We start from the raw sequence: 20,793 nt of genomic DNA on the forward strand, positions 1-20,793 counted from the left end.
ACACTATGAACTTCACAAATGAACAAATCCATAAACTTATTCAGGATCTATTATGCTTGGGTTTTTTCTGATGTACTGTCAGTTCAGTTAGTCACATTTGTGTCTTTATCTTCTGGGAGTCATCCACTTTGATGCCCAAGACAAGGCATCTCCCCAATTGGACTTGATCGACGACATATTAGTCTTTCAATTGGTTTTTTCATTTTCAATTAGACTAAGGACATGTTTAGGTTCGTCTACTAATACAAGATGTCTTTCCGTACTACGATAAGACCACGTAATACGCTTAGTATTAGTTAAAAATTAGACAACCAATGAGCAACATTTACTTCCATTTTTCTTTGTATGCACAAAACAAGTGAGGGTAATTATAAAAATTATATTAATGTAATCAATTAATTTTTTTATTAACAAATCTATTTGGAAAAATTACAAGCGTATATTGACAAAAATACTACACTTAGGGCACCAGATCCAACAATCTCCCATTTGCCCTAGTGAAGTAGATGAGTCATGTTTCGCATTTTTTTGCCCCTCTATATGTTTCCCAAAGATCTCTCTAGCTATATCTTGGCTAAGCAAATCCCCGAGGATTGTCTTCATATGCAATCTTTAACTATGTCTACCATTTCGTCAAACACTATTGTCTCCCTTATGTGTATTATATTCATGTTATTAATTCGATTTTAGTTATATTCATACTATTATAATGTCATAGTTTTTCCATACCTCATAGTCAGCCCTCCATAGTGAAGTTACTAGTGCAACCCTGCATGACACTTGTCCACACTATGGACCCACCATCTAGGAAAAAAAACATAGCTTGATGTCGATCTCCTCAAATCCCAACGATAGCAGTGAGATCTCCTCCAGAATACATAAGCATATAATCCATTATTCTCCATAAATACTTGAGTATATGCTTAACTGCTTGCCAATGTCTTAGACCTGGATTCGTCTGATATTGACTTTGTAACACCCCTTACCCGAGACCGTTTCCGGAGTCGAGCATCAGGCGTTACATGACTTAACTTAAAAGTTCGGGGGATAAAAATTTACTTTTAAAAGTTATTTCACTATTCATAATAAGGCTATCCACCTGCGCAGAAATTACTAAATTAATTATAACTCAAGCTACGACACTCAAAATTTAGATTTGTAAATTTTCCCTAAAACTAGACTCATATATCTTTTTACCATAAATTTTTCAGAATTTTTGGTTCAGCCAATTAGTACAGTTTATCAGTTAAAGTCTCCCCTATTTCACTAATCGACTATCCTGACCTCTCGTCACTAAAATTCAATTATCTCATTGTATAGACTTCATACAATGTTTAACTTATTTATAAAAAAAATAGACTCAATAAGGAATCTATAAATATAAATTAAAACTTAAAAATATTTTTTTACAATTTTTAATGATTTTCTGAATTCAGAATAGGGGATTCTGAAAACTACTTTGACCTTATCTAACTAAAATGCAAATATCTCAGAATACATAATTCCTTTCTCTACACCGTTATTTTTCTATGAACATAGACTCAATAAGATTTAATTCTATATCTCATCTACCCTCTAATTCATTTTCTATTATCCTTGGTGATTTTTCAAATTCACATCACTACTGCTGTCTCAAAACTAATTTGCTACCAATTTTTACTTTTTCATGATTTCTATGCATAATTTAGCACCTAGACTTTTATAACAACAAACACCTTCATACTTAGCCATTTTAATAACTATTCATCATCAAATATTTACATATCATCTTTTGGTCATAATTTAAGAATATAAAATTGAAATGACTAAGTCCCTATACATGCCATAGCTCGAAACATTTATCGTCTTAAAATACCGAGTTGTGGTGGTTGATAGTGTGAACGCACTCCGACATCTTCAAGATCCCGATTATGCTTGATAATACTATATGAAAGAAAAAGAAATAAAAGAAGTAAGCATAAAGCTTAGTAAGTTTACAAGTAAATAAATAACAACACTTATCATAAACCATCATACTCATAAATTTTCATCAAGCACTAGGATCTTTACTTTCTTCTTTACTTACTCACTTACTTGTTTACTTACTTGCTTGCTTAAATAACTCACGATTATAACTTACTCTTCACTTACTGAAATTCTTTTTCTCAACTGATAACTGAGATTTTTTCAATCATTTATAACTCACCTAAATCTAGATATCATGCTTTTGCTTGAACTTTCATGTAACTTAATTCATTTTCTAACCCGTTGAATCACTTGGAATACTAAGGATACTCGGGTCTCTTGTCTGAATATGACATGCCAAAGCTATGTCCCAGACATAGTCTTACATGGGATGTTTCCTATACTGCCAATTTCATATCCCAAATACGGTCTTACATGGGAGTTCTCATATCGGTGCCCATGCCATGTCCCTGACATGATCTTACGGGGGACCTCTCATCTCGGTGCCAATGCCATGCCCCAGACATGGTCTTACATGGGACCTCTTATCTCGATGCCAACGCCATGTCCCAGACACGGTCTTACATGGGACCTCTTATCTCGGTGCCAATGCCATATCCCAGACATGGTCTTACATGGGACCTCTTATCTCGGTGCCAACATGATGTCCCAGACATGGTCTTACATGGGACCTCTTTACCCAAATGTCATGACATTTGTATCCGATACATTCCTTATGTTTCAACGGGACTTTTTAACACTGATTCTCTGTCATCTCATACTTGAGTCAACATCAAATAAATTCATGAAATAAATATATAATTGCTGGAAAATAACAACATTAATAATAATTATTAAATTTTGTATTTATTTACCGTAAACTTATGTCAATACAAAAATGTGATCAAATCTAACACTTTAGTCCTCAATCTCTTTCTTTCCCCAGTCTAGCTCCGGATTTCGTTCTTCGTGATTTATAACTGCAAATTTAGCTTATTTAATACCCACATTCATCAAAACAGTCCTCGACTCTAACTTTGACAAAATTACAATTTTTCCCTTAAACTTTTACATAATTACACCTTTTCCCCAAAGCTCGAAAATTAAACTTTATCTCTTATTCTTATGTTTTATGACATGCTGAACATTTTATGACATGCTGAACATTTTTCCCTTCTATGACAACATCAAATTCCCACTCTAGCAAGTACTTATAAACATTAGGTATTTTTACTGATTATGTCGTTTTACTCATTTTCACATAAAATCGCTTAGCAAAAGTTGTTTAACATAATTTCAAGCTTCATATTCTACCATAAAACATCAAAATAAACACATTTCACCTATGGGTATTTTTCCAAATATAAACCCTAGGTTAAATTATTGCTAGAATAAGCTAAATCAAGTTACCGAGACTCTAAAAACGTAAAGAACATTAAAAACGGGGTTTGGAATCACTTACTATGGAGCTTGGAAGCTTGAAAACCCTAACTATGGCTTCCCCCTTGCTATTTTCATTCACCATGGAGAAGATGAGCACATTTTGCCATCTTTTTCCCTTTTTAATTCTTTTTATTACTAAATTACCAAATTGTCCCTAACTTAAAAATTTTCTATTTCACTTATCTCATGTCCATTTTGTCTACCAACTTAGCAAATGGTCTAATTACCATATAAGGACCTCCAATTTAAAGTTTCATAACAATTGGACACCTCAACATGTAGAACTCAACTTTTTCACTTTTTACAATTTAGTCCTTTTGACTAAATTGAGTGCCCAAACGTAGAAATTTTGGAATAAAATTTTCACGAAATCATTTTGTGAAATCGTAAACCATAAAAATATAATAAAATAATTTTTTTCCTCAACGGATTTATGGTCCTGAAACCACTGTTCCGACTAAGCCCAAAATCAGGAAGTTACAGACTTGCCAACCTCACTACAAAACAAATATTTGAGCATGTGCATAGCATAGCATACATGAGACTTCCTACTGCTAAATCATACGAAATATTTCTCATGTTTTCTCTTCCTTTCGCTATCTTAAGATAGTCCTCTGAATAGATATAAAATCCCGATACGGAAGGTTGATTTCCCTTCTTCGAATCGGTTATTGCATAACACTTCAATATCTTATATATATATGAAGTAAGAGACAGTAGTGCTATCACTTTGTTCTTTCGATCCCTTAGGATTCTAATACTTGGAACAAAATTAGCTTCTCCCAAGTCCTTCGTGCTAAATTGTTGTGTTAACCACAATTTAACTGATGACAATGTCCATACACCATTTCCAATTATAGAATATCATCGACATATAGAACAAGAAAAACCACATTTCCATCCCCTAAACGTTCATAAACACAAGCTTCATCTACGTTTTGATCAAATCTAAAAGTCTTGATCGCCTGATCAAATCTTTGATTCCATGAGCGGAATGCTTACTTAAGTCCATATATAGATCTAAGTAGTTTGCAAACTTTATGTTTGTTTCCTTAGCTATATATCCAGTGGGTTGCTTCATGTAGATACTCTCTTCAAGATAGTTGTTCAAAAATGTTCTCTTGACATCTATTTGTCAGATCTCGTAGTTGAGTGTCACCGCAATGGATAGTAATATGCAGATTGACTTGAGCATGACAACCACTGAGAAGGTTTCTTTGTAATCAATAGCTTCTTTCTGAGTAAAACTTTTCGCTACAAGTCTGGCCTTATAAGTTTCCACTTTTTCATTCGCATTTCTTTTCCTATTGTAGATCCACTTACACCCTATAGGTTTTATCCCTTCTGATAAGCTTACAAGTTCCCACACTACGTTAGAATACATAAAGTCTATCTCATCTTTCATAGCTATTTCCCAAAGCATGGAATCAGCACTCTGCATTACTTTATCATATGTAAGTGGGTCATTATCTTCTTTTTGGCAGGCTTAGTGTTAAGAACACTTTTGGTAGATTGGAAAAACTCAGGCCTACGAGAGACCCTCCCACTGCGACGAAGCTCCCTATGCTGCTGATTGTTTGCAAGTCTACTACTAGGATTTGGTTCTGGAACCATTTTTTTAGGGTTTTGTATATTTCCCGAAAGCTCCTCAAGTACATCTTTACTCCAAGGTTTAAAGTCATTCATGTAAGTTTCTTCAAGGAAAGTAGCATGATTTGAGACTATAATAGTTTGCTCTTTTGGGTTGTAAAACAAACCACCCTTTGGATATCCTACAAACACGCGCAATTATGTCTGTGAGTCCAACTTCCTCACATCTTTCTCCAATACGTTGGTTGGGCATCCCTAAATCCTAAAATGATTAAGATTTGGCCTCCTACCATGCTAAAATTTGTATCGAGTTTTTTATGCTACCTTAGTTGGAATATCATTCAGAATATAGAAAATCGTGTACAATGTATCCCCAAAAAGAGATTGGCAACTTCGAATAACTTAACATCGAACACACAATGTCTAACAATGTTTTATTTCTTTTATCTACTGGTGCGATTAACTGGGATAGAATCTCATTCATTATAAGGCACCCTAAGAACTCATCAAATAAATCTTCCTCACCTCAATCAGACCAAAGTGCCTTTATGGGTAAACCTAATTGTTTCTCCACTTCCGCATGAAACTATTTGAATTTATCAAAGATTTCACTCTTGTGGTGCATCAGATATACATACCCATATATGGAATAGTCACCAATAAAGATTACATAATACTCGTAACCACCTCTTGCACTAATGCTCATAGGGCCACATGCGTCAATTTGCACAAGTTTTAGGGGTTTTTCGACCCTCGTTCCTTTTGCATTAAAAGATCACTTAGCCATCTTACCTTCTAAGCAAGATTCACATTATGGAATATCAAATTTTTTAAGTGAACTTAAGATGTCATCTTTCACAAGTTTAGTGATTCTTTCTTGGTTAATATGACCAAGTATTAAATGCCAAAGGTACGCCGCATTAGAGTGAGAAGTTTTAAGTCTTTTATTCGATATTCTAGTCTCAAGCAATTTGTACATCTTTGTTTTGATAAAATAGAGATTATTTGATATTCATCAATTACAGATAAGATTGTGATTTCTAAATATTGCAATTCCATTATAAAAAGTCATGGTTAAGCTATCTTTACATAAATACACAACAAGAAATCTCCCACTGTTTCCACTGCTACACTTGTCTCGTTCCCAGTCTGCAACAATAAGCTCTCATCTCTAAGATATTTCATCTCCTCAAACCCGTGTAGAGAAACACAAACATGATTAGTGGCTCTCAAATCAATGACCTAGTGGTCTATTGGGTTTTCCACTAAACAAACTTTTATCATCAAGAGTTTCAAACATTTGCCTTTGGTAGCTAGGTGTTCCTTCCACTCTTTACAGTTTGCCTTTAAGTGCCCTTTCTTGCAGTAGAAAAAGCTTTTAGACTTAAATAAGTCTTTAGGCTTTCTGGTTCTCTTCATTTTCACTTGTGGCCTAGAGATCTTAGCCTTGCCTTTCTTAGTACATTTTCCCTTCCCTTTTGAGGAAGAAGCAACGACCATATTCCCTTCTACTTTTTTGACCGACTAACCGCCATTCAACATCAAATCATAAGATTGTAACTCCTTCATGAGTTGTGCAAGCGTCAGGTTTTTGTTACCAAGGTTATATGTGGCCCGAAAACCAGCAAAATCCTTTGACAAGCTTTTGAACACCATCTCAATTTGAGTGTTCTGGTCCAGATTTGCCTCTTTGTCTGCGGCCTCAGGAAATTAGTACACAAGAGTGATTATATGGTATTTGACTAAAGTGTCAGGCTTTTGCTAGGTATTCATCAAGCTAGTTATGGCAGATTATCGAGCCAAGGCAGATTGGCCTCCGAACATGTCTTCTAGCTTATCTAGAATCACTTTAGCAGTCTTACAGCACTCCAGTTGCTTATACAAAGTACTGGTGATGCTGGCCAGCATATAGCAATGAGCTATCTCATCAGACTCTTCCCAGTGTTTTCTAGCCTCAGCTTGAGTGGTCGAAAAACAGTTAGTATCAAGAACTATTTTCAATTTCTTACAACTCAGGACAATTATTAGGTTCCTTTTTCATTCCTTATAGTTACTTCAATTCAGTTTAGTTTCAATAAGTATGTTCAATAAGGGATTTGGTGTCATTTTCGAAGCGAAAATAAAACATTCATATATTAATATCTTTGTATTAAGCAAATGTTTGAAAACATTTTGCAACATTATGATATGCACTAAGATGATGCATGTGTCTTACATTAAACCTTGAAAACATTTCTAAGTCATTGCAAAGATAATTCCCACACCCATTAAATTAAGCCACCGTGGGCATTCTTTTCAAAGATTTCACTGTTAGATGCTTCCATTTATCTTTTTTTCAAGTTTTAAAAAGTAAAAATCCTAACTTTTATGTTTTCCTTAGGCTTTATGTTCATGGTTGTTAAAGTTTTGATTTTTATATTTGTTTACTCAGTTTTTAACATGGATAACTAAACTTCAAAGGGGGTTAGTTAATAAAGATGTGGGTAAGTTGATTTTTAGCTAAGGGACTAAATTGCAATAAATTGGATTAATTGAGTGAACCTAAAAACCTAGGATTGATTACCCTAAGGGAACATCTAGGCAAGTGAAACTGATAGGAGATCTTGTTGGCCACCGATTCATTAGTCCTAGGTTAACTAGTGAGATCAAGAGATAATCCGGATTAATTTGTCTAACTTGGTAAAATTGAGACTGAGAGGTAAAATGGAGCCATTTTGAGAGTTCAAGCAGTTTAGGACCTTAGTTCAAAAATTAATGAACCACATTGAAGTTAACCAACACCCAATTGTTAGTTATTTTTAAATTTTCAGTACTTTTACTATCTTTATAATTTAGCCCTTGGGATAGTTAACTTAGAAATTAGTTTTAAAATTCTCTTTTTATGCTTGTCCTACCATAGCAATTAGTGAGTAGCTAGTTAGAGCCCTTTCGTACATGCACTTCTAAATGGAAATCGCTAAATCGTCATCTCTTTTGGGTTCGATCTTTGGAATACTCTAATACTCTAGTATTCCATTGTAACACTACAAATATTACAATTGATCTGTACGCTTGCAGTAAAACAGTGCTTTAAAATTGTTTTATAAATTTATTTGTTTTATACGCACATGCCAACGTAGTCATCTTCTAACTGGCCAAAGGCATATTGAAAAGATTGATGTAATGTGTTTACTAAGTGTTGAGCTTGCATTGGGGTATTTAGGGCTACTAATTTGTACTTGTAACCTTCCAAACATCAAGTCTATTTTGGATTTCTTTTAAAAAAATCATTTTAGGATTTTTGGAAATATTTTGGTATTTCATATGGTGTAAATATTAGTTTTTTATAACTTTTTTTAGGTTTTTTTCCCTAATTCTTTCCTATTTGGTCAAATTTCTACCAAATTTTTAATATAATCTAATTGTTTTCCTATTATATGAAAGCTCAGATTTGTATAGTTCTGTGGCACTATCATTTTAATGTCTTTTGATGAGATTTTTTCGCCTACATCAAGAGCTCTCATTCATAAAAGGCTTGCTTTTATTCCAGTATTTTTATGAAGATATTGAACCTCCAGTATTTTTATTTGCTCTCATCTATTTGTTTGTCATTTAGTATTATTTTTAATCGTATACGACTCAAATATTATCTTGAGCAAAGTTTCTCCAAAAGTTTCTTAACTTTCAAAATTTTAAGTTTGTGTTTTCAAAAATTTAAAATTCAAAAAAAAAAATTAAGTTTTCAAAAATTTATATTTCAAATTTTTACTTACTTCCATCTCTCATTAGATTCTCGGGACTAATTTGGTATCAGAGCCAATGAAGAACAAGTAATTCTAAATTTTAAAAATTTTCAAATTTATTTTTAATATTTTCGAGTCCTGGTTTAACTATCTTTATTGATGGATTATTATTTTTACTAAGTAATGATACACAGTCCAGGTAACCATGGTTAGACGTGTTAAGGATAGAGTATTCTTGTAGGCAATATTAGTAATCCAAAAATTTGATAGTAGAACACTTGTAGGAAACGTGAACAAAAAATTGTTTCCTCTCTTTAGGAAACCAATTCTTTTGCAAGTTTTGCCTTCAATCAATCCTAATAACTTGACCAAACCTCCAACAACACTATCAATGAACAAGAAGAGAATTATGAAAATGTTACCCAAATATGTGTTAATTAGACTCTTTCGAAAGTTCCAACAAACCAAATTTATAAAACATTTGAAACTTTAAATGTGTTTTGTAGTTATGTTCTAAAAACAAAAGAAAAAAGTTTACCTATCCAAAAGGAATATGAAACTATTCAATTATTAGATAGAGTCGTCATCAATAAGCTTAAAGAACAAAATTATAAATACATCCAAAAATGCTTCAATTTTGATTATCTTAAGGGACTAAAGACACATAATGTTTAATGATTCCTTACTAGGAACAGTAGAAACAAGCTTATGCATAGGCCCAATACATTTTAATTTCTACCCATATTTTATGGTTTCATTAACTGATAAAAACATTTTAAAACCATTGACCCTTCAAATTCATACTTATAATTACAAAATGTACCATGGATTCGAAGTGCTAACATTAGTCTATTAGCTCCATTTCAAAGTCATGTATTCTGTAGTCAACACCAAAGCTTTACTCTAAATCCCAAAAAGAGAAACTCTTTTACTAGAAACAGACACCTCAAGATCTCATACCACAATTTCAAAAATAATACAATGGCATGAAATCAATCTACCTACCAAATGGAAGTTAGAAGTTGCTATAGATCTTGTTACACCAACCTTATTACAAACACTTCATTAAGTGAAATTTCCCAACACTAAGATTGCACAGTTGAATTAAATTCAATAGGCCACCCAGAATGCCCCAAGACATTCTTTTGAAATAGGAAGTACCAGTGCAACCTTTAGAAGGTTAAATATAAAGAAGAATCAAATCCCGAAACACAAAGAACAGATTTTAAGACTTTTAGAGCCTCTGTCTCTTCCATCCCAACAACATTTAGAATCAATTTACAAGAAATAGATAATTCCTCAAATATAGCCCAATCTATCTATACTAGATAGTAAAAGAGCCCCCAAAATTCACCTAATATGTCATCAACATACTCATTAATGGCTAGTAATGCAAGACTAGAAGAAAAATTTGTTTTCCAAAATAAATACAATGCTAACACTATTTATGAATGAAATATAGATGAAATGTCAGAATATAATATTCTTAGTTTATTACAACAAATGAAAATAGTTTTGAATGTTTATAAAACTCAAAACCAAAATGGATTGATTAGTGATCATGCTATAGTCAATCTTTTAGTTGTTGGATTTAGTAGCCAATTAAAAGGATGGTGCCACCATGCACTCACTAAAACCCAACAAGAAAATTTCTAAAAGCAATAAAAAAGGATAATCAAGGAAAAGTTATTTTAGATGAACAAGGAAGAGAAATCCAAGATGCGGTTGCAACTTTGATTTTCTCAATCTCTAAACACTTTATAGAAGATCCTTCTCATCTTAAAGATAGAAATTCAGAATTATTATCAAATTTAAAATGCAAAAAAATTAATAGATTTTAAATAGTATAAAGATGTCTTTATGATTAGGGTCCTGCAAAGATCTAATAACCAACAACCATTCTAGAAAGAAAATTTTCTAGTAGGACCTCCTACTTTATTAGAAAAAAAAGTTAAAAATCAAATTAGGGAGAATTACAAAGGTATGATTCCTTATATCCCCATGAAAAACTTACATATGGTGAACAAATTGCTTTCACCCAAAAGGAAGGACTAAAAATTTGTCAATATTTAAAATTACAAAAACCACTTAAGAAGGAAAGATATCAATATAAAAAAATTTAGGATAATTTTGCCGCCAATTTGACATTAGAAGTGAGCCTTCTTCCTTAAAAACATTTTGCCTTGTAAAACCAAAAAATAGGAAAAATAATATCTCAGAATATTATAAAAAAACCAAAATATAGGAAACATAAAAAAAAAGAAACAACAGAAATTAGAAAACAAAATAGATAAAAACAATAAAATGTTATAGATGTGAAAAACCATGACACATCTCAAAATACTGTAAGATCAAGAGAAAAACGAATAATTTGAATCTAGATGAAGAAATAGAACAAAAGATCAATGAAATTCTTCTAAAATCCACTACCTTTGAAAATGATACATCTATCAAATCAGATGAATTACATACAACATTCGAATCCTCTAATGAAAATGAACTTTCAATAAATATGTTAAGCAAATACCAAAATTCAAAATTCAAGACCTAGAACTTAAAAGATAATATCATTTAAAATTAAAATCCTCATTAAAAGAAAAATCAGAAAAAGAAAAAGAAATTATTCCTAATCAATCACAAATGTACAATATACAAGATATAATATTCAATAAATATGAAAAAATGAAACTAGACAAATCACAAATTCTGAATTACAATTGGAAATAAAACAAATTAAGTTAGAGCTTTCCTAGCTTAAAAATGAGCAACAAGAGATGAAGAAACAAATGCAAACTTTAAAACATGAAACCCTAGAAAATAGTTCTTCATAAATTGAAACTGAGCCAGAAATAATATATAAGAATATATTATGGTTTTTATTGAAGGAGCCATCCAAAGGTACTTGATAAATAAATAAATTATAAAAAATGAATTTCATTTGGAAACAATAGTTATTTTCGACACAAGAGTACATCAAAATTGTATTAAAGAAGACATAATTCTAACAAAATACTATGACAAAACATTATAATCTCTTAAAGCTGCAAAATGGTAAAAAAGAAAAAACTCAAAATTAACTAAAAAATTCCTAATGGTGAAATTTGTAATAAAGGTATCAAATATCAAACATGTTTTTTAATGGTAAAAGATATTACCCAAGATGTCATATTAAGAACCCCATTCGTATTTTTACTCAAACCTTATAAGGTAACAAATCATTCAATTTCCACCAAAGTTTTAAATATCAAGATAAAATTTCCTTTTGTGGAAAATCCCAAAATAAGAAATCTCAACCTATTAAAATCTTTGTCCATTCACAATGGACAAGTCATCAATTTGATTAATTATAAATAGAAGCAATTTTATTTTTTAAAAGAAGAAATAAATTTTAAAAAATTAATTTAACATTTAGGAAAAAGAGAAGTCCAAAAAAGAATAAACTAAATTATAGAAGAAATAGAATCAACAATATGTCCTAACATTCCTAATGCCTTTTGGAATAGGAAAAAACATGAAGTAACATTACCCTATGAAAATGATTTTGATGAAACAAAAATTTCAACAAAAGTAAAGCCAATACAGATGAACAAAGAAACGAAAGAATTTTATAGAAAAGAAATACAAGATCTTCTCAATAAAAAATTAATCAGAAAAAGTAACTCTCCTTAGAGTTCCTCTGCATTCTATGTGATAGAAAATGCAGAATTCGAAAGAGCAACGCCAAGATTAGTTATTAATTACAAACTTCTCAATCAAAATATAAAATGGATGAGATACTCAATCCCAAATAAAAATATTTATTTTAAAAACTTTGCAATGTCAATATTTTCTCAAAATTTGACATGAAATTAGGATTTTCGCAAATTCAAATAAAAGAAGAAGAAAGATACAAAACGATATTTACTATACCATTTGGGCCATACGAATGGAACATAATTGCCTTTTGGATTAAAAATACTCCATCTGAGTTCCAAAGAATTATGAATGATATTTTTTATCCATATTATCAATTTACAATAGTATACATTGATGATGTGTTAGTAATTTCCAAAAATCTAGAAAAAAAACTTCAAACACTAATCAATTTTTATCAAAGTTATAAACAATAATGGTTTAGTAGCATCTAAATCCAAGATTAGTTTATTCCAAACTTGAGTAAGGGTTTTAGGTCATTATGTTACTCAAGGGACCATTACTCCAATAGAAAGATTTATAGAATTTGCCAACAAATTTTCAAATCAAATCCTTCACAGAATCCAGTTACAAAGGTTCTTAGATAGCCTAAATTATATCATAGATTTTTATTCCGGTATTAGCAAATTATGTTAGCCCTTGTATGAAAGGCTCAAGAAGAATCCACAACCTTGGACAAACATTCACACCAATATAGTTACCCAAATCAAAAAGCAAATCACTAAACTTCCTTATTTACATTTAGCTGATCCAACCATCCGCTAAATAGTAGAAACAGATGCTTCTATGATAGGGTATGGTGGGATTTTGAAATAGATTAAGGGAGGAAAAGAGCAAATAGTTTAGTTTACATCTAGACACAAAATCCAACTCAGCAAAATTATAGTACAAGAAAAAAATTGTCAATTGTTTAATGTATTACAAAATTTCAAATTGATTTATTAAATCAAAAATTTCTTTTACAAATTGATTGTAAATCTGTAAAAAAAATTTACAAAAAGATGTTCAAAATATTGTCTAAAAATAGATTTTTGCAATATGACAAATTGAATGTATTAAAGGAGAAATTGATTCTTTACCTGATTTTCTAACCAGAGAATGCCTTTAAAAGTTCTCCCAAAACTCAGAGAAAAAAAGAAAAGGAAAAGTATAAGAGTCCTCAAAAACAACAATATCCTCAAAGCTCATCAAACCATAGTATGAAATTTGCCTACAAGAAGAAAATGAGGATCATCATCCTCATCAAAAACCTCTAATAATGCACCCCTCCAAGATGCACAAGACCCAAATGAAATCAATTCCCAAATTTTAAAAAAAAAGGATTGAGTATCTCTCTCAATCCCCAGAAGTGGCATTAGCCATAATTTAATCTAAAAATGAAACTCCTTTCAAATAAATTATTGTTAAAGTAGCTAAGATTTCAAAAAAATAGAGAGATTGTTTTATACAAACCAAAATATTTCAAAATGAACACTTTTTCAATATGTTTTTCCAAAAGAAGTAGCATCTTCACAAACTGTTACATAAAAATCCTAACAATATTTTACAAACAAATGTTTTGAAAAAGAATTCATTGTTGAGGAAGAATTTTCTGATAAACCTCCACATATTGTTACCAAAGATCTTTTCAAATGATGGCATTTTAAGTCATTAAACTCATAAAAAAACCAATAATATTATGAAAACATATTGGTTCAAACTAGATCAGTATTGTTCAAACATTACATTGATCTAAAAGACCCTAACTTTATTACTCATTCGACAGCTCAAATAATTAAAAATTCTTATACCAAGAGATTGGGGTGAAACTCAAACTTTCCAAACAAAGTCTCAACCAAATTTACCACCAAAACATACTACCACCCATATTTTACATATTGGATTATCAAAGAGGAAGCTTGGTACAACGCCTTCCTTATCAACAACCAACATATGAGACCTTCTTGGCTCATATATTTCAAGTATGGCACCAAATTCAAATTTCCAAATTGGTTTCAAGAATGGTGAAACTGGTACGAACCATCTTCTTTTGATATCTTACCAGCAAAAATCTAAAATTTATGGCCCAAGTTCTTTGACAAATTCCAGCTAGAACCAGACCAAAAGCACATATACAAAACAACCAATTTCTTTTTAAAGTTGCGAATTTTTTGGATTGTTTTCTAGAATTATGTTTATGGACAAAATCAATACATGAAAATCTCATTATTAGTTAGAAATTTCAAAACGAAATTGTGGGACAAATTCAATGATGAAAAATATGATTCCTAATATTTGGATGATTTTTTCAACAAAAACTCAAGATTATGCAAGTCTGTCGGTCCGAATGAAACTACTGCAAAGTTTATTCGAGCCAAATCGAATGCTAACGCGTTATTAGCTTAGGCCAAAACCAAAAGGAATACAAAAAGCTTATGATTAAGATGCTCAGCTCAATGTATTCCGACTCAAAAAATAAGAAATCCTCGACATTTTTAATAAAAAAGGTGGATCTTGTAGATGACACTACAACAATAACAATCACCAAAACCAAAAATAAATAAATAAATAATTTTAAAAAGTCTGCAACCTTCAAAGATTCCTTGAAACAAAAAAGATAGAGATGAACATAAATGATTCCCTACAAAGAACAGACGGAGATGAACAAGAGTGATTCTTTGTAAAGAAAAGACAAAGATGAATAGTAAAGCTTCTCTGCAAAGAAAAAACAGAAATGAACCGTAATAATTCTCTAACAAAATTCTCTCGAAAAGAAAAAACAAAAATACACTAGAAATTCTCTACAAAAAATATGTAATTCAGAGAATATATTCTCTGCAATTGTAATAATAATCTGAAAATATTAATTGTGTGAGATGAAGAAAATGCTTTATAATGTAAGAGATCAAATTCCCTAAAAAAAGACAGACAAATTCTCTATAAAAGGCTAGCATGATTCAATATACAACTCAAAAATTCTTTTAAGCAAAATTTCTCGAAAAAATTATTAACTTTCAAATTTTGAAGTTTTTTATTTCAAAAATTTAAATTTCAAAATTTTCCTTATTTCCATCCCTCCGACTAAAATATCGATTTATACGAACACCGGTACGTGCAAACTAATACCAACCCCAAACACATCGAAATTTTATCCGAAATAAACTAGACTCGGAGATTAATAGAAATATCTTTTGATTTTCTACTTTTTGCAGTCATGCACTTAACAATAACATTGGTGGGCACAAGAAATAAAAGGGCCTGTCAAGCAAAGCAGGGATCCAAATTCATATCAGTCAGCTTTTAAATACGACGAGATACAAGAACAAAACTTAATGCTTCTACTTCTACAATGGAATTTCAATATAGCTGAGCTAACTCTTAACTTGATCAGAACGAAGCCAAAACCTAAATGAGCTTCTTCAAGGGGTCCTCTCCATAAAACCATCCATAATAATCGTCAAGCAGTCTTATCCCCACTGCTCATGAAAACATGACACCCAGTTTCTTTGCAAAGTCATCACCATCTTCCTCCTCTATGTATTCCTCTTCCGGGTCCACGTTTTCATCCTCCTCATAGTTGTATTCCCCTTCGTCAACCTGCTCATAATAATACTCTCCATCCCTCTGGTCATCTGCCTCGACTTCGTGATCTTCTATTCTCTCATCTCCAATGATCCCATCCTCAGCATCTGCGTCAGCCTCGTGCTCGCTCATGTTGAGTGGTTGAGAAGATTCACCATGAGTGGCTTCCGTTATTCCGATATCTGTAGCTGCAACCTTCGATTCTTCATCTTTGTTCGCCTCTTTCACTGTCACCGATACTTCTTTGTTATTGGAGCCACTAATCAAGCTTCCCTTGCTTTGCTTCTGGTCAACATCTTCTTTATTTACAGATGCTATACCATCCCCAGAAGTGGCACCTTCAGATTGTCTCTTTCTCTTCAGAATCTCACTTAGAGGCATTGGCCCCTTGAATGAAAGATCACCTTCAATTTGTTGATGATCTCCAACACTCCTTCGCTTTCCAAGAGACTGATGCTGCTTATTATCACTGTTCTTCCCAACTTTCAGCTCTGCAAGACTTTTTGGACCTGCAAAATCAGCATTCCTCTCATCTGTTATTTCTCTTCTGATCCTCGGGCCACCAAAATTTCGACCTTCATTATTGTTGAAATCCCCTTCCACCTTTCCTTTTATTCTGTCACGGAGCCTCCCTTGGGAAGAGGTTTGAGGCTTTCCAGGTGAGTGTCGTCCCCAATTTCGCCCTCTTTCTATCTCCCTTTCAGAATGCAAATCAGATCCATTTACAGATCTCCCAGGAAGCTTTATTCTACCTTGAAGACGACTGCCAAGGGACCTCTCATTGGGAGGTAAACGGTGGGAATCCCTATGAGAACCAGCCCGGTAATTTCGTTCTCCTTCATAATTTTCTACGGCATTATCATGACTGACAACAGACTTCAGGCCATTAACCCTTCTGCGCTTAGACAAACGATGTCGAAGATCGGATTCCTCAACATGATCAGGACTATCAACTCTTGAGTAACCCCTTCTCTCCAGAGTAGATGACCCTAATGGTATCCTCTCAGATGAAGCCCTCTGCTGGTCCCAATCATAATTCCCTTGCACATTGTCAAATGAATCATAGCCTCGAGCATCATGAAACATTTCTTGGTCAACATCAACCATGGCATCAAAATTAGCAGGGCGACCAATGTCATATTCATTGACATTCCTTCCCTCATGTCCTCTTGTGCCTCCATATTGATCTTCACCATGGTAGAAATCAGAATCCCTGAGCTCATCATCCACAAGAACATCAAAACCAGGAGAAGACTCCCTCAAAAATTCTTCAGTGTCCTTAAGGCCATGAAAAGTTTGTTCATCTGAAGCATGGGGCTGATGCAACCAGCCAGAATGACCCATAGAGCCACCATTAACAACTGAAGTAGTTTTTGTTGCTTTGTGTCGAGGAAGTTCCTCATCCAAGCCTACTGGAGATGGCACGCTTTTCTCAGTTCCAGTACCACTCCTAGTGAAAGCGGCTTTAACTTTTGCAGAAGGTTTACTTTCAGGAGCTAGTCCAACAGTATTGGAAACATTAGTTGGGGGAAACTTCTGTGACTGAGATGCTTCAACTGCACCAAAAGTCTTCTTCAATGAATGAGGCTCACTAGCAGTGGTAGTTGCTGCTGGTTGTGTGGCTTTATTACTTGTAGTTGGACCATGCAAAAAAGCACATCTGTCACCTTTAATGCAAAGCCCTTTGAGGAAGAAAATACATGGAACTGCTTGTTTGCTGGAGCTGTAAGAAGCACCCTGGTTGTAAGGCATATGACTAGCAGGTGCTGTAGTTGCTGCTGTGTGCGAAGAAGGCTTGGAAGAACCAGTCGGAATTGTTGCTTGGGTTCCCAACAACCCATCAAGGGGCTGAAAAGACACCATCAGAATAACACAAAAATTATCATAACCAGTCCAAAGTACATCACAATATGATTGAAATAGCTCAATATGTAACTTGAACATTTAAATAGATATTAAAGAAATTATAGTTATCTTATTGAAATAGCTCAATATGTAACTTGAACATTTAAATAGATATTAAAGAAATTACAGTTATCTTAAAATGTAAAAGACATGTTGGAACAATTGTACATGAATGTTTTAGAAGAGAAAAGTAAGCATAGAGTAGATTCAAAAGTTATGGAACACCAGCTTTTAATGAAAAGTAAATAACAAATACGATCTTCTTAGTACAATGTTTTTCATTTTATGGTTTTTCCTGTCAAATCAACAAGTGACTTGGTAAAAATATTCAATTTTGATTACCGGCAATTTTTCAAACTTCACTTCTGAAAATCATAAGTGCAACAAGACTCCCTACAAAAGCCAGTAAGACTAGCATGGCACAAAGATTATACTACTGGTGCAAGAGAAGAGAAGAAACTTACAGGATGTCGAAATCCACATTTTGGGTTCAAGCAATTTCCATTCAACCAGTAATAACAATCCCTTGGGTTAACCCGGGCATATTCACTATGACGATACTCACATTCACTTCCCTATTGACATTGAGAAGGAAAATAAATATTAATTACAGAATCTAATGATTATCAATGTCAAAACGTGAATAGCAGCTCACTGAATATGCTCGCAGCATCTTACAATGTATCGTAATCATAAGACAACTTTATGCGATTTAAACAATCAGTTCTCATCTATAAACAACTAGATGGAGTTGATGAAGACATATTGTCAAAGGCAACTTCACAAATGGCAAAACATGCTTCTAGAAAAGAACTTCAAAACCAATGCAAACAGACAAAAATAGTTCCAAAAGGCTAAAAGTGAAACCGCAGTTAGACGACAATCGAAACTGTTCCGGAATAACGGTATTAGAGATGATGCATCAAAACATTCCATCATAAATAACAACATAAGTGCATCACAACATCACAATGGAAACAACAAATTCTAGAAATACTTTCTATTTTTGACAATTAGGAAGAGTTTTATAAGGAACATAAATGTTTCCATATCTTTTACACGAATAACTTGAAGTTGTAGCAGCGCCAGATCAAATACAAAATAGTACAAAACTAATGCACCAAAATTGACATAATTCATCAAATAAATACACATTTAACAGCCAACCCCAGGGGGAAAAGCCAAAATTTTTCTTTAAGATGTATAAAAGAAACATCAAGGGAAATATGTCATACATTCCCAGATGTATTCACTAGGGCTTTACCACTAAGAACCTAATATAGATTAGCAAGATCTAACATGTAAACAGCTCAAAAAACAAACAAACAAACAAATTTTCACATTTCCAATAAAATTTATTTACTTCCTATCATTTAAAGTTAAATAAATAACTAAAAAAAGAGCCATTGAAAAAGGGAAAACGAAAAGTAAATCTGAAACCCTAATTGAAGTATCGAAGCAAGATCCAAGAAACAACAAGATCTTGTTCCAAACCCTAAGGGTAAAAAAAGGGGACAACCTTTTTGCAGGTTAAAGGGGAAGCAAGAAAGTAAACGCAATCTGTATTCCTCTTCAAAGCCTCTTCTTCAGCCGATGGTTTTGTAGCCCCGGCCACCGTCACCGTTGTCGTCGCCACCGCCGCCTGCTTCTGCTGTTGCTGTTGTTGTTGTGGCGTAGCCGCTACCATGGCGGATTTTTCAAAAAAAGTAACAAAAGAAAAAGATCTTTCCTCAATTAGATCGAAATATTCAAACAATGAAAAAGATAAGATGATGCGAGAAGAGAAAAGAGGGAGGAGGAGCCGCCAGGAAAGAGATTGGGGGATTGTGGGGATGAAGGAAATATATAAGAAAACTGAAAGGCTGGCTAAGCTAAAAAAGAAAGAGAATATAAAGGAAAAAGAGAAAAATATAATAAAGAAAAGGTTAGAGATGGGAAAGGGAAGGAAAGAGAGAGAAGTTGTAATAAGATGAGTGGTGATGTGTTCCTTATGTCACATACACAACCAGAACTTTTAAGTGGACTTCATTCGTGTTGTTCTTGTTTTTCTTTTTCCATTTTTCCCTTTTATTTGATATATATTATAGACTAATTTACATCTTTATTTTTTTTTATTGTCTACTCACTAAAATTTATAGCTTTAAAATTACCAGTGTTAAAGGTATATTCTACCTCTAAAATTAATATTATAAGGTTAGATAATTATGAATTTTTAAAAAAAATTAATTTTTATTAATCGTGAAATGAGAGTGAAACATATTTTCATCGTACTTAAAACAAAGGCTTAAGGGTGTAAAAAACTCTCAAACTTTTTTAAAAATTCAAAAAAAAAACAATTCACTCAATTGGATACTTGAACTTTCAAAATGCATTAAAAAGAGCCTCCAATTTAAAAAAAACAATTAAGCCTCTACTTTTATTAAAAATTAGAAAAAAATGATAAAATATAAAAAAAATTTTAGAAAAAATATTAAATTTTAATAAAAATATAAAAAATTAAAAAATTATTAAAATTAAATTTTTTATAAAAATCGTAAAAAATAAAAAATAGTAAAATTTTATAAAAATCATAAAAAATTAATGACCCCTAGTTTTTTTCAATTAAAGTTATCACGTATCGCAACATAACGTGACATGTGGCGAAAAATGATAAAAAAATAAAAATCAATAAAAGTTATAGAAAAATTATTAATGCTTCTTTTGGTATGATAATTTTTATAAAAAAAATTTACGAAATATATATTTCTTTACATTTTGTATAATTTTCTTACGACTTTATAAAATTTTATAATTTTTTTATATTTCTATATATTTTATAAATTTTACAATTTTTTATATATATTTTTACTATTTTTAATAAATTTTTAATATTTTAATTTTTTATTAAAATTTAATAATAGTTATAGATTTTATTGATTTGAATTTTTTATAATTT

The 20,793-nt window shown here is 32.1% G+C and overlaps 1 protein-coding gene across 1 annotated transcript; it reads right to left on the minus strand.

Annotated features, from left to right (window-relative positions):
- Positions 1-15,632: 15,632 nt before the first annotated feature.
- On the minus strand, positions 15,633-19,915 carry LOC107922054 (zinc finger CCCH domain-containing protein 17). The gene is made up of 3 exons (XM_016851884.2): positions 19,378-19,915; positions 18,323-18,433; positions 15,633-17,801 (listed from the first exon to the last, which is right to left on the minus strand). The coding sequence occupies exons 1-3, from the start codon at positions 19,543-19,545 to the stop codon at positions 15,852-15,854; spliced, it is 2,229 nt and encodes a 742-aa protein (XP_016707373.1). The 5' UTR covers positions 19,546-19,915; the 3' UTR covers positions 15,633-15,851.
- Between the last annotated feature and the right edge of the window lie 878 nt (positions 19,916-20,793).

Source organism: Gossypium hirsutum, chromosome D01 (assembly GCF_007990345.1).
Source record: "Gossypium hirsutum isolate 1008001.06 chromosome D01, Gossypium_hirsutum_v2.1, whole genome shotgun sequence".
NCBI classification, from domain to species: Eukaryota; Viridiplantae; Streptophyta; class Magnoliopsida; order Malvales; family Malvaceae; genus Gossypium; species Gossypium hirsutum.

Bases quoted from the DNA above. Each gene is read 5' to 3' on its own strand.
- LOC107922054 (XM_016851884.2), bottom strand. From the start codon at position 19,545: ATGGTAGCGGCTACGCCACAACAACAACAGCAACAGCAGAAGCAGGCG. The intron at 18,434-19,377 runs GTTGTCCCCTTT...CAATGTCAATAG, and splicing joins CCCCTTTAACCTGCAAAAAG to GGAAGTGAATGTGAGTATCG. The intron at 17,802-18,322 runs GTAAGTTTCTTC...GTGTCTTTTCAG, and splicing joins AATGTGGATTTCGACATCCT to CCCCTTGATGGGTTGTTGGG.